The sequence below is a fragment of the Diplotaxodon limnothrissa genome, linkage group LG2 (assembly GCF_057381915.1).
Source record: "Diplotaxodon limnothrissa isolate DT_005_m linkage group LG2, D_limnothrissa_male_GT1.1, whole genome shotgun sequence".
Classification (NCBI taxonomy): domain Eukaryota; kingdom Metazoa; phylum Chordata; class Actinopteri; order Cichliformes; family Cichlidae; genus Diplotaxodon; species Diplotaxodon limnothrissa.
The window spans coordinates 25,909,643-25,924,337 of record NC_140597.1 but is presented as its reverse complement, the minus strand read 5'-3'; the positions used below and the strand labels follow the sequence as shown (position 1 = coordinate 25,924,337).

The 14,695-nt window shown below is 38.8% G+C and overlaps 1 protein-coding gene across 2 annotated transcripts in view; it reads left to right on the top strand.

Moving 5' to 3' along the window:
* Positions 1-8,582: 8,582 nt before the first annotated feature.
* Positions 8,583-14,695, top strand: part of gria1a (glutamate receptor, ionotropic, AMPA 1a) — a 72,786-nt gene continuing 66,673 nt past the window's right edge. For both annotated transcript variants that reach the window (XM_085369021.1, XM_085369017.1), the window contains exons 1-2: positions 8,583-8,670; positions 8,823-8,957. In XM_085369021.1, the coding sequence (XP_085225147.1) occupies positions 8,583-8,670; positions 8,823-8,957 (223 nt within the window). The remainder of the gene's footprint in view (positions 8,671-8,822; positions 8,958-14,695) is intronic.

Genomic DNA, 14,695 nt, shown 5'->3' with positions numbered 1-14,695 from the left:
TTATGCTGAATTACTTCTGTGACCGTGATAACAATCCATAACTATTCTTTTTCCTCAAAGCTCACACTGAGCTCCTGTAAATCAAGAAGAGAACGCAGAGAGTGAAAATGATTTCTTAGCTAATCATAATGCAAAAAATCTGAATTTAAAATCTGTCTGATTAATCATCTGATACTCCTTCGAGCATTGTTCGGCAGCCCCAACCATGAATTTCCTCGTCGTCATCCTTCCTCCCGTCTGTACAGCTAGACAATGGTTACAAAAGCGCCTGGAGTCTGGTCTTATTGTAGAGCTCTATGTCCTCTATGAGTTCGTAGGTATTCACAATATTTCCATTTCCCCAGAGGGGATTAATCATGATGCGGGCTATTATAATTTGTTCCTCGAAATTTGTCATGTCTGTGTGTGGCGATGCTCGATGTTCTGGAACCGCACAAGTATCGACTCCATCAATCAGTATTACCACGGTAATGTTGTGAGAGCTCCACTTCCCCTGCGGCCAGTGGAGGGGAAAGGCAATTATGCAGGTACCATATGAGAGCGAGGGAGCTAGAGACAAAGTTAGTGAGAGAGAGCAAGAGAGCACCTGAATAGCAATAAACAGCAAAACAGGAGTGCATGTTTATTTCCCACACCACTTAATGTTTTTTCTCTTTGCACTGTATGCCTGATTGATAATTGGCATTATCTGATTGACTGTGTTCTTTTTGCATAAACAGCCTCTCTGGGTATACGAGGCTGAATGTTTCCAGTATTAAGCGTGGCCATCTGCAGTTCCTTTCCATAGTTTGGTAACTGAAAACTGCACTGGGGAAGGTATTAAAGCAGCACACTACTTTCTCCGTGGTGCAGCTCACTGACCACAATACACCTTGTTCCTGTGTGTTTATGTTGTCTTAGTGCAACCATTAGGTATCAGTGTGATACCTAATGCTTTTATTTTATTTCCTTAATTGCTGTTTAATGATGTCAGCTGTTATGAGAATGTATCTTAGAAACGTTAATATCATGAAAATGAATGAAAAGGTGTGTCTTTAAATATGACAGGTAACCTTGATCTTAGGTAAAATGTGTAAGTTCTGAGAAAATGTGCCCCAATATATGGAGTGTGAACATTTTCACCAATCTTCTCCTGTTAGAAAAGGCACGCTTCGTCTTTGGCATCCCTGGTAAATAAATTACCAGGGCAAGTAATTAAGCTACATGTCAATAACTCATGCCAATTAAAGTACAGAGCAGAAATCAGGTATGCATTGAGTCCAGGACAGTTTTCTTCCTATTGATTCTGTACTAATGCCAGGCAGTCGTCCAAGGCTGGTGTAGTTCCACAGTGTCTGTCAGTCAACAAGTGCCAAGCAAAAACCATTGGAATGCATTACTGTGTTCTGCGTGTGACGTGAGGTCCAATCAGTGTTTCACAACTGTTAGAATTCATTGGGAGAGACAATTTTCACATTAGCACTTTGTGAATTCTGTTCTACTGTGATTTTTTTTAAAAGGAAACAATCACACGCTTTATTTGTTTGCCTATTACGGATCTGTTTAATGTTTTCAAAGGCAAATAGGATGAAACATCTTGTGGGATTCATAAATGTCTTATGATAATCTAGATGTGCCTAAATTCATCTTCCTGTCTTTGCATACAGATGAGACCAGACGACTGGATTAACTGTTAAATCTTTATTTTGTTTATTTACAAAAAGAAAATATTCTACAGTTTTTGCCTCATGGAAATGTAAAATATGTTATGTTACTTATAAAATCCCACAATGTTTAAAAAATACTGTTTTTCAACATTAATTGTTAGACCATGTCAGGGACCAAGCAGTAAAGCATAAAGGACACAGGTGGTTTTAATTCAAAAAATGGGTTTTATTGACCCAAAAATATGAAAATATATTTAACAAAGCCAAAACTTAAACAGGCAGACCAATAAAAGAGGTCAACTCAATAGACTAAACTCAAGATAATAATTAACAGAACCTCAAACAACCATATGACAAACTGACCTGCTGAAATGACACACACGGGGGAAAACAAGATGGCTGCCATATAACCAACTAATACAAAACATTTAAACAAACATGAAACACCCCCCAGGCAATGAAGCATGTGGTGCAATCCAATTAGGCTGTCAGTAGTACTTCAGGTCTCCCAGCCCTTTGCCACACAGGAGGAGACACCAACCCCCAGGTAACTCAAACAAAGAAAGATGTATTAATATAACATAAAACAGAACTTTGACCTTGCAAGGTTAATATGTGTGCACGCCATATAAACATTGGAAGGTGTGATGGAAAAATGAATACATTTAATAAAGAAACAATATTGAACAATAAGTAGAATATTTTAAAGTAGTGACTGTAAATTAAACTAAAGTGAACAGCGGGTGGTGAGGTGTGGAGCTTACCATGTGTGGCATGCCATCACAGACCAATAAAAATGAAGAAACTGAAAACCCCACGTGTCTCATCATTTGTCAGCAAGACAAATGCTGTGATACAGAAACGCAGCACAACTGTTTTTATATATTAGATATTTTTTCTTTTGATTAAGAAAAGAAAAGTTTTGTTTAGTTCAAATAACAATAGCAACACAAAGTGCTTAAGAATGATTGAAGAAACATCAAAAATGTGGGCATGAATCAAGAATCAAATGAGGATGATGTCATTTGTTTATAAATAATAAGATAAAGTAATAAATAGGTTTGATATCAACAAAGTCCCATGCAGCACAATCGTCCCAGGCTTTCTTTGTATTTTGCATCCAAGAGCTTTCTTTCTTTCTTTCTTTCTTTCTTTCTTTCTTTCTTTCTTTCTTTCTTTCTTTCTTTCTTTCTTTCTTTAAGCCACTTAGAACTGACCTATGAATCATTCAAACATAAAATTGGTACCTAACCCAACAGACAACTTAGCAAAGAAGTAATTTTAAATGATATTTTAGACACTTGGTTACTAGCAGCCTGTTGCCAAAATCCATCATTTATTCCTTCTTTAGTGGAATCTACAAATTCTTTTTTGAAGATCACAGAGTTTGACAGGAATAAAACAGTATTTATACAAACACACACACAAACTAACTACAGCAAATGAACAGCATCTGAAAGTCATGCCCTTAAGAAATGAAAAAAAAAAAAATCCAGCAAAGACCTGACATATGACTTGAGAGATGCATGTGGCCCTTAAGGTGATCCACATACTCCTCCCTGAAGCCAAGGAGGGCCTCAGTGGAAGGGTGGCTGTCAAGAAGCCATTGTTAAGGAAGAAAAACAGGGAGAAAAGGATGAGGTATGCCACATTACACAAGAACTGGACTGAAAGTCAGCTGCAACAGGTCTTATGGAGTGATGAGTCCAATTTTGAAATTTTTGCTTCAAATTGTCAAAGTGTAGAGAGGATGTCAGGAGAGAGGTGACTATAGCTGCTGCATTGCAGCCAGTGGTCTTGTGGATCCTGTCAAAACTGATGAACTTATGAACTTTATTATTAATCCATCACACAACATCATCTGGAAACCTCTTGATTTCACCATGACAATGATCCCAAACACACTGCCAGTGCAGAAAATTCAAACATAATATCACCAGAACTCAAAATTATTAAAGCAGTGTGAGATCATCTTGACAAAATCCAGAGCAAAGGGCAGCCGACATCCAAAGAAGAGCTTTGAATTACCTTCAAGAAGCCTGGAGAACTATTCCGGAAGTCTACTTAAACAAATGACAAGCTTGCATTAGAAAGTTCAGGCTGTGTTGAAGAATAACGGTGGTGTTAGAATTGTAAAGACTCCGTTTTTGCCTTTTTGTACTGCATTACCATTTATGGTTGCATATTTTAGTAAATCACTGCAGTCATTTCTCCATTTTCCTAATGCAATATAAAGAAATGAGAGGTAACTCAAGATTTTTGCACATAATAGCATAATAGGTTTTGAGATTTCATTTAAAGTTATTTATTGTATCTAGTGTAATAATCTCATTTGGATAGCTGTTAGAGATGCCAATAATACAGAGTCAGTATCTCTAAATGTCTTCGTTCTACTCTTTATTTAATATTTTTAAAAAAAACAAAGTTAGAGGATCTCAGGAATCTAACCAATGTGCTAATAACTGCTAACACTAATCTGAAGGTAGGTAGCATGCAATGCTTTACCTTGGGTCTGCTGATGAGAACTGCCTTTGGAGAGCGGTGAAAACTTTAATCATCGTGAAAATGTGAAAAAGCTTTGGCCAAAAAAAGTCACCCAAAATAGAAAGAAAGTTTTTTCAAGCACTTTAACAAGACTTAGAAAAACACAAATATTGATTTGAGTTGAGTAGGTATTTATACACTGGCATTTATACAGCCAGTGATAAAATTATTATAGGAATATAATAGTCTGGCCATTTGCTTTCTCATACCTTACCGGTGTTTTTGCCCTCACTATCATTGGGTTCTGTGGTACCAGGAGAGAAGCAGGAGGTTGGCATTTTGATTGCTAACAACTACTCTTCAGCTCATTTGATATATTTGTTCCCTTATCTTTTCTGCAACATTACGTTTTATAGTTTTGCCAGCAGCCGTGTGACGCACACAAGTTCTCAACAGCACAAGAGTGGTAGCTCAATTATAGGAATAACATGCAGGGAATTTTTCCTTTTTTCTCTCTCTCCCTCCACACTCAAACTGGAGTGGAACCAGCAGATTTTGACAGATTAGGCCCATTATACTCTTCACATAGATTTCGATTAAAACCCTCCAGACAGACGCTCACATTATGATCTATGGTGAAGACGTCCTTAGGAACAAAAAAGACAGCGTATGTCCTTTTTTCTGTTACACAGACTCTGTCGAATGGTAATATTTTTAACCTCGAACAACAAGCGATTCCATCTGCGATAGTTACTCCTCTACTTAGCACCATAGAATATTTAGCCATTGCTTATAATGCTTTTTTAAGATCTCTTTGTATTACTTAAAAAAAGACTGCCTGGCACTGATCACACTCGGGGCACCGCAGGCAAACACATTGACACAAAGAGAACAGAAACACTGACATGAACACTGTGATGCAAGATGAATATTGTGCATAAATCAGGCATCTTCTTGGTCATACCCAGAGTTAAAAAAAAAAAAAAAAAAAAGTAGTGGAATGAATGCCTGCACAACCATCTATGTTTGAGGTAACCCCTTATCATTTTGATCAAAGACAAGGAAAATCAGCCATTCTGCCTGTATCTATATACAATTTATCACTCAGAAATTAGATAACCTTTCACTTCCTGCAATTCTATTTCTCAAGTGTTTCAAGCACAGCCAGAAGTAGTCAGCCACAGTCTTTTAAATAGAAAATGTTTCTCCTCAAATGGAAACACTGGAAATCTAATTCAAGCAAGCTTCTAATCTTCTAAATATAATTTTCTGGGAGCGATATGCCTGCTATTGTTATGGAAACAATAAGTAGCAAAATTGAGTTTAACTTAAGAAAGTAGCTGTACTTAGTTTGATAAATGGATACCTAATTTGCATAATTTGCCAAGAAAAAACACTTCATTTTCTAAACTACTGCCAGGGCATCACAGCATAATATGATTTACAATCCATCTCATGAGAACATTCCCAGTGTTGGTTAATATTTCAGTGTGTACAAAACAATACCTGACTTTAACAATGCATGGTCAAAGTCATAACCACTGTTGTACCAGTCCTGCACTATGTGTGTGTAAGTGTACTAGTGAATATTTCACACTCATTTATTTGTTATTAATAATAAACAGCACATCCTACTAACTACTCATTCATTATCGAATACTTGAACATTAGTTTCACTTTTTTGCTCCGTGTAGTAAAGAAAGTATCATACAAAGTGCCCAATATGTAATTCTTCATTTCTTCTGGAATACTTTACCTTTTATTTTTGTTCTTTATGTCCTGAAGTAAAGTGAGACAATTATTCTTCATAATTGTCACAAACATTTGCATTACCGTAAATGTGAGAAGCATTGACAGCTATGCTATGACAGCTAGCAAAGAATCTAGTGGTTAAGAAGATAGATTGGAGACTGGAAAATGGATAATCATCAATAAAATATCCATAATATACATAAAAACATTAACATTGCAATACAGTAATAATATCCTAATATACTAAAACATCAGCCAGTCAGTGTATAAAAATTCTAATACCATCTAGCAGGTCATCACATTGTTAGCAAAATATTACTCTGCTGTTACTAATTGTTTTGCCTCATAGGTATATGTTTGTTTACACATTTGTACCCCTAGTCTGTAGTCTGATTTTACCCAGTTACATGACTTTTAGTGTAATATTACTCAACTATAACTAATGTTAACACAATATGATTACTTGTACATTATCTTGGTAATTAAGTAATAATAGCTAGCCATATAACTTTGTATATAATTATATTATCATTCCCCCCTTGTCTCCAGCTTATTACCCCACTATTATCACAGTATTACCTGGCTGTAATAGAAAGTACTACCCATAAATGTTTGCATTCATTGTTTAACATTTGGGATGCAGGTGACTTGTGATGCAATGCGCGTATCTTAAGCTAAAAGATTTGATGTTTGATCGTTTTATCATAATATTGTTTGAATTTGGATTTTATTGTTTAAAAGTATTATATTTTGGTTATAATATAATGTAACATATTATAATATTAACTATTCATACATGAACTAAACTGGGTTTTATTACACACACAAACACACAAAAAAGAACTAATGTTGAAATAATCAATAATGAATGTGTAATTACTGCTTTGTGCTGCTCTGTGTTTGGATCACCTTAACTAGGAATGACTCACAAAGAAAGTTGCAGTATGAATAATTTATGGATAATAATGAACTAACCATTAGGTTACCTAATGATTCACTTATCTCTCAGCTGGTTCTTTTGCGAGATGTCATTGTCTATTGTATGGTCCTGGATAGGGAAGTAAGTGATGCTAAAAAAAAAGAGTGTGTATTGTATATGTGAAAAGTTAATTAATCCTAAATTACCAACCAAGCAAAGTTGACTCACCTCACTTTCAAACCTCTAATTGTTCCTCCTCCAAATGTCAGCGTTTTATTATAATGGTTTACAGTAACACGGTAATCAATGACAGCAAACGTCAGAGACTGTAATATGCTTCTGTAATTCTAACTATAGCCTACAGACAACATTGCTCCAGCTGAAAAAACACTTGTTAGCTGCATTGTCTTAGTACCCCATCAAAACACATATTATACACTAATACAGTGTCATCTTGTATTCATAACTGTACATACTGTAGAGCAGGCATGAAGTGATTTAACACGACTTCTTTAACAAAGTAAGGCTGTCAAAATAAAATGAAGTGCAAACAATGCTGAAAATGTCCTTTGTGGTTTTACGGAATATCATTTACAGAGTATCTTATAGAGTTATTATATGGCGAAGAAGATGAGAAAACAGCCTCACCAAAGTGTTCATTAGCAGCAGGACTTCTTTACCATGCCACATGAGCTTGATCAGTGCAAGGACTTAACACTGTTTTACGATGTTACATGCTGAAATATCTTTTAAATTTAGGGACTTAAGGAATAACCAGTCATGTCATTTTGGGCTTCCTTTCCTTGTTAGACTGTATTCTTTAAAAAGCAGACAGATATCAAATAAACTTAATTCTTATTCGCATTCACCCAATTTAAACTTCATTTCTTAAATCTTTGAAATACGCTTGTTTTTAGATGTTATATGGGTTATACATTTACTTTTTAATGTAAATCTACAGGCACAAAAATTATTACAAAATAAAAGTGACATTACAAAAACACTGTCTTGTCAGTGTTGATATATTTGCTCCACAACGAAACGAACGAATGTCTAAACCCCGTGCGTGTCTTGGGGGACCTGTGTGTGCGCTCCAAAGGCGCACACTGCAAAAAATATTTACCCGCAGGTCATTAGTCAAATAATGAGTGTGAAAATTTCCATTTTCTTTTCCAGCTGTAACATCCTCCTATCGAGTGACACATTGCTACTTGTTTCCTGTCCAAAGCAGCCTTTTTTAAGTAATGCTCGCTTCTGTCCTTGTGTCATTTCCTTTACTATTGCGCGCTGCCCAGACTTGTTGCAGTGACACTTGCTCTCGAAATATTTCTTTGAAAAGCCAAAATTTGCTCTATATATCAAATAACTGAAGTTATCTCGCTATATCTTATCTCGCTATATCGTGGAGGGGGGAAATCCTTGTTTAGGGTAAAAGGCAATTAAAATTGTCTTTAGGTTCAACAGTTTTTTAGGTTGTTGTTTTTTTTTCCAAAACGGGTTTATTTTTTGCAGTGCGGCTAATGCTGAAGTCATTCTCCGTCTCATACAGCAGCAACCAAGGACAAGAGAGCATCAGCAGTGAGAGGGAAAAGAAGAGAGAGAAAGGTGCCTCCTCTCGCCATTGCGATAATTGTCTCGCTGTTGAATCGATGTCGGTGCAAATGCTGCTCTAAGGGGAGGCAATAGGAGTGGAGGAGAAGCGGGGGGATTTAACTTCACACACGGACAAAACCTATGCTTGGATTTCGGCTCTTTTTCCCTTCGCCAATGCAAAAGGAAATATGCAGCGAAGCTTCACCATCCTCTACACCAGTTTACTGGGGATGTGCTTGGGTTCAAGCTCAAGTTTTCCAAGTAACATCAATATAGGTGAGAATGGCGCACACACATCGTCACCTTTTGTCTGAGAGAAAAAAACATCAACCTCTGATTCAACTTAAGTCGGTGTCTCTTTTTTAATTTTTTTCCTTTTCGTGTCCACTGTGTACTACATTAACTCCTCATTCTTTGCTTCTCAACAGGAGGATTGTTCCCAAGCGGATCCCACGAATATGAGGTTTTTCGGTTCGCCCTCTCTCACCACCAGGACATCCCCAAACTGGTGCCGCAGGTGGATATGGTCATGATGGGGAACAGCTTCTCCATGACATATGCCTGTAAGTATCTCAGTGGAAACTGATTACATACTAGTCCATGTAGTCCACCTATTGAACCTAAATCTTTAAATCCGTTTATTGACTTTGTAAAGAGCGCTTGCAACTCAATTTGTAAGAGAAGAGAAGAAGGAGGAAAAAAGCCTGTGTAGGCTGTAATTGCTTTTAATACAGGCCTACTGCAAAGCGTGTGTTCGTAGGTTATCTTATTAACTGTTGCGTGGGACCGCAAAGGACTTGTTTCCTCTACATGATTGCAGCGTGGTTTGCGCTCTGGGGAAGCCGCGGGGATTCGAAAGCAACCTATGCGACAGCGACAGCTTTCCTTCAGTCATGTAACAACAGGTTTTTTGTTTTTATGGCTCCTCGTATATGATTTTTAAAACGGCTGCCAATGATCCCAGAGCGCCTTATGCTTCTTTTATAAAGAAAACAAGGAGTCAGCGCAGATCATGGCTCTCCAAACAATGAGGAGGGTAAAAAAAAAATACTCCAAATGCATTTCTAATTAGCCACGGATCACAATCCGATTATCTTTTCCTGGCAGAACACAGACTATTAAACCCTCCCACCCTGAAAGCTTCACAAACACCAGCACACAAAATAAACGTTTTAACTTTTGGGACTTCACCCTCCTCCTTCTTTGTATTAATATGGATCTGGAACAGGCAGACGTATCCTCGGCTAACTCAAGTGAGAAACTGTGGCAGATTCTCTGACAATGGGATGCAGGATTTATGGTCATCAAGCAAGTTTAAAAGTCCTGCTGGTGAAACCCAATAGTCAGAGCAGTGTGAATGCTATTCTCCTGTTGGTGATAATGTGTGTCATTATGCCAGCACCAACAATTGCTCCGTGTCTGAGCTGTGCAAAAGAAATGTCAGTCTAAATTGTTTCATCTTTGTTAGCCCTGCTCTCATCCTTCCTTTGTATTCTGACACGATTTTGTCACCCTTGAGGCTCTTCAGCTGTGTTTTTCTCATTTCATCCTCGACTCCTCTGAATTTGCCCGTGGCTCACTCGCACTCTCTGTAGTGAAGTCGCACACTTCCAGGAGATACCCTTTGACAACCCTGTCTGTCTGTCTGGCAGGTGTGTGATACTGCTTCATCCACAGACATTTACTCCTACTCCCACTTTGAGTCGTTGCTTTTTCACTCTGAACCCTCCCCGCGATTCAAAAACCGGTCTTTATGACTTCCCTGCCGGAATGTATGCAGCAATGATATAAGTGAAGAGAAATTAATGTTGATTTATAAAGACACGAAATGCAAGTGTAATGGTATTCTGACTCAGAGTTTTAATGTAATGTGGTTGTAGTCGTTCTTATGAGATTCGGTTATGAGCTTAAAATTGGATTGGAAATAAAGCATTACTTGCAGCGGCACTCATGTAGATTTATAGACATCAGGTGCTGGCTGCTGCTGAAAGCTGAACACAACCACTGAAAGGACATTTACCCTCATCTGTCAGAGTCTAACAAAATATATCATTAAGCTTCATGCTGTGACTTGTTCTCAAGACCACACGCTTTATGAATCACAACCTATACAGAGACATCCATCTGCAGCGTGTCTTGTGGGAGATACTGCAAAACCTGCAAAGTCCACAGCAGATATTTCAACCATCATCCCCCTGAACTTCCCCCACCCTTCAGCCATTTAGGCCACAGAGCCAGGGAGCGCTGTGTAATGAAATGTAAACACACCCAAGATGCCCTCATTAAAGAGACTGTCCTCTGCTCAGAAGGGAGCGTGATGTAAAATATAGGAGGCAGGCTGCTGTTGAATGTTTGCAGATTTCTCCAGTGGATCAAACATGGATCCTATCGCAGTAGGGAGGCTGCTGCTGGTGGTGGTGGTGGTGTGGTACATTAACGTCTTTGTCACCGCGTGCAGCCAGTGGCGAGACATCAGCACAAAGAACAACTCAGATGGCTCTCGCCTGCCTTTTTTCTTAGATTTTCTCAGTCTTTTTTTTTGACTATTTTTGCCAGAATTGCTTCCAGAAACCATTTGATTATACATATTTTCTTAAAAATATATATATCTTAGATATCCACAGACATCCTACCAAGCAACACACATACCCAGAGCTTAACGTTTTTGGTAATTTGGTGCTAATAATTCAGTCAAGGGTCATTGCTATTATCCAACTTTTCCCAGAGGTTGATTAGATCTATTCTCTTTTAGCTGCAGATGATGCAAACAGACTTTCCTTTTCTTTTCTATCTACCCATCCTGTCCTGTCTTTGATGTTTAAATTTGACCCCCCTCCCACCTCCCATGTCATGCACATCATTGCAGTCCATGGGTATGATGATGGGCTACGGTACAAGCGTGTCAGAAAGATTTGCAGTGGAAGGAGATGACAAAAATGAAAATGACACCTCTTCCTGCTGTGTGTCACTTGCTCTCAAAAGTGTTTGGATGTGAAGGCTATAGAGACATGTTTGAGAAGAAAAAGGAAAGGCTCCGGGGCTTGTTTATAATGAGTCAGATGAGAAACGCAGCCTATTCCTGGATTTCCATTTTGTGTGGTAACGTGGAGGAATTTTGTTTGCGTGAATCTACATCTGGGTGCCCTTTCTATTTAGGATGTCTCGGGTGACTGACAGTTCACCTCTGTAAGCGTGCGACTGTGGGAATGTGCCCGGGGCTCTTGGGGTCCGTGAGTGTGAAAAGCAGAAGGGTGAATGGGCCCTTGTGCACGGGGATGAATGGAGCTCCGGATGAGGGTAATGCTCATCAGCTGGCTCTTATGACCAGCCACTTCCTCCAGAAGCAAGTCTACACAGCATCCACAAACACATGCTCTCTCTCTCTCACTCACACGCACACACACACGCACACACACACACGCACACACACACACAACACACACACACACACACACACACACACACACACACTCGCTGGCACCTGCCTAAAGAGCAAAGGAATAGGGGCGGGTGGCTGGAAGTAGGGCAAAGGTGACAGAGAAAATGAGAAGAGATAAAGAAAGCCATAAAACGCTGAATGTTATGGGCAAAGTGGTTCATTTTATTTCCTGCATGTGGAGTCATCGGGGTAGTAATAATAACGATGGCATCACTGTCTGCATAATGTGAGGCTAATTTGCATTTCTCTCCTCTTCCATCTTACGTTGACAGGCAAAAGCGAGTCAAAAAGTAACAGAATTAGCAATATTGCCTTTTTACTGCTGTGTTTTCACATTTCCAGTAAAAGTGCTTGCTGGACTGTTTCCTTGTATACGTTTGCATCGTTTAAAATAGCTGCCAGGGATGCTCAGCATAGATAGAGAATGTTAGTCACCCAACAGTTAGATATCACATTACCATAATCTGCTACTGGTTTATAATGCAGATGTCTCTGATTCACTAGCTTCATGTCAAAGTCTCTGCAGGCTCCCGCCTGTATGCTCTGTTTCTCACTTTGATGTGCGGTAAGACTTACAACTAATCTTTGGCTATTTTTGGTTAAAAATGTAAAAAGAAAAAAGAGGGCAAAAAATCAAATAAAAAATAAATGAATTAAAAACATTGCACTTAGCAGCAAAGCTAGACTGTGGAATTTCCAATAATATATGTTTTGCTTCAGCAGCACCTAACTTACATTTGATTTTGTGTCACGTTCAGCCATCTTGACAATAAACCTTTCTTTAGGACTAATTAGTGTTCATGGAAAACACGATATGCGTTGACAGTGTGATGTAGATAGCAGTATTTTCCCCAGCTCTCTGAGGGTCAGTTAAAAACCTAAAGAGAGTGTGAGTGTGAGGCGGCAATGATCAATGAAGTGAGCGCTCTGTGGTAGCCTGCCTAGCTGATCAATAGAGCGTAGATGGGGGTGTGGGTTTGGGGTGGTGGTGGTGGTTGAGAGAGAGAGGGGGGGGGGGGGGGGGGGGACTGGTCGTGTGCTGCTTGTAAATCACATAGTATCACATAGACAGTATCAGTGAGGATATGAGTTATGGGAAGAAACTAAACAGGTACTATACCGACATGGGTCGTGGAGTAACAGTCTGACATGTACATAATAAGGACTTACCAAACAAGCAAGTTTTAATTAACTGTAGCAACCACTCCTCAGAAAAAAAACATCAAAAATTGGTGATTTATTGTTTCTTTTATTGACTATTATTAGTTTATCCATAATCACTGGCTCCTCCACACCATTTCTTTGCCCTGTCTTTCTCCTATCACCCCGAACTGGTCATGGCAGGTGACTGCACCTCCCTGAGCATGGTTTGCTGGATGTTTCTTCCTGTTAAAAGGGAGTTTTTCCTTTCCACTTTTACCATTTGCTGGCTTAGAGGGGGTCATCTGATTGTTAGGGTTTCTCTGTATTGTTGCCTTACGATATAGTCGCACAACTGTTTATAGCTGTTGCTGTGACTTGGCACTATATCAATAAAACTGAACTAAAGTGGACTAAAACAAAAAGGAGGGCTGTTTTTGACTTCGTCTGGATAATTTCTTTTTATATGCCATAAGAAGTGAAAGCTTGTGAAATTTGTCACTATAGGAGCTTTAATGGAAGTGAGGCTGAGAGGTCTGGCATGGGAGGAAATATAGGGTGTCTGTCAGCCATAAAGAAAGCACGTCAAGGAAAACAAAAAGGAGAACTCTGAGTGTAGTAACCACTTCTAGTCACTGATTGAAATTTAGTGTGTGGTTTCACCGTTGTGCAGGTAAACATTTTTTGCCTCAGTGCAAAATGCAAAATATGGAAATGTAGATCAATATCTACCAAACATTTTGGCTTGTGACCCCTAAACTAAAAAAGCAAATTAAAAGAATTAAAGTCTAACATGTGATCCAGAACACTGGGGCTACAATCCCATGTCAAACCGCTTATATCAATAGGAGTTACGTTCCAGTAACCAAACTGGTGGACAAAATCCTTTACCTTGAGATAACTTTTGCCATCATGTTGTGTTTTCTCATGTGTATGCGCTGCCACATTTACATGGCTCAAGTTTTCCCCATCAGTGTAGTACCATGGTCTGACTATAAAAAAGAAATGTGTGCGAGCATGTGAGACTGCTTTCTGAAATCCTCTGTTCACACCCTTGCGCGCACACACAATAGCTAACAAGAGACAGAGCTTGAACAGATGCATTTAATGTATTATTCAATGCAGCACATCCAAAGCTATCACTCCGTGGAGTTATAAGCATAAATATGTAATAATAAGCCGACAGAAAAAAGAGAATTCAACCAACTCTGTTAAACACTATAATGCTTAGAAATGTTCAGCTTTCCATAGGAGAAACTTCAAAAAAGAAAAAGATGTCATCCTTCATTCTTTTCCATTTCTAGGTGCAAACCGACATGTTTCAGTTGGGGTGAAAGCAATGAGTGGAAGAGGGTGGTGGTGGGGGTGTAGGGAGTTAAGCTGCAATTTCAAGCCCGGTGGCTGGTGTCAGTGAAACTCTGGCTGGTTGTATTTGGGGGTTTGTTTTTTTTCCTGTTGTAGCAATTGTATCAGTCGTTGAGGTCCATCTGTGGTGACTGACTTCCACAGTGCATGCATGTTCAGAGGGATTACAGAGTATTCAATTTGCTATTGAAAATGGCAGACAAAAAGCAGATCACTTCTCCCTTTTGACTGTTTGGGACATCACAGTTATTTGTCAAGAAGAAAACAAAAGGAAAACAAATAAGAAAAAAAACTTGTGGCAGTTCTCTTGGGCTAGAGTCTGGCAGGTGCTGGTTTGATGAATGAGAAGACTCCGTT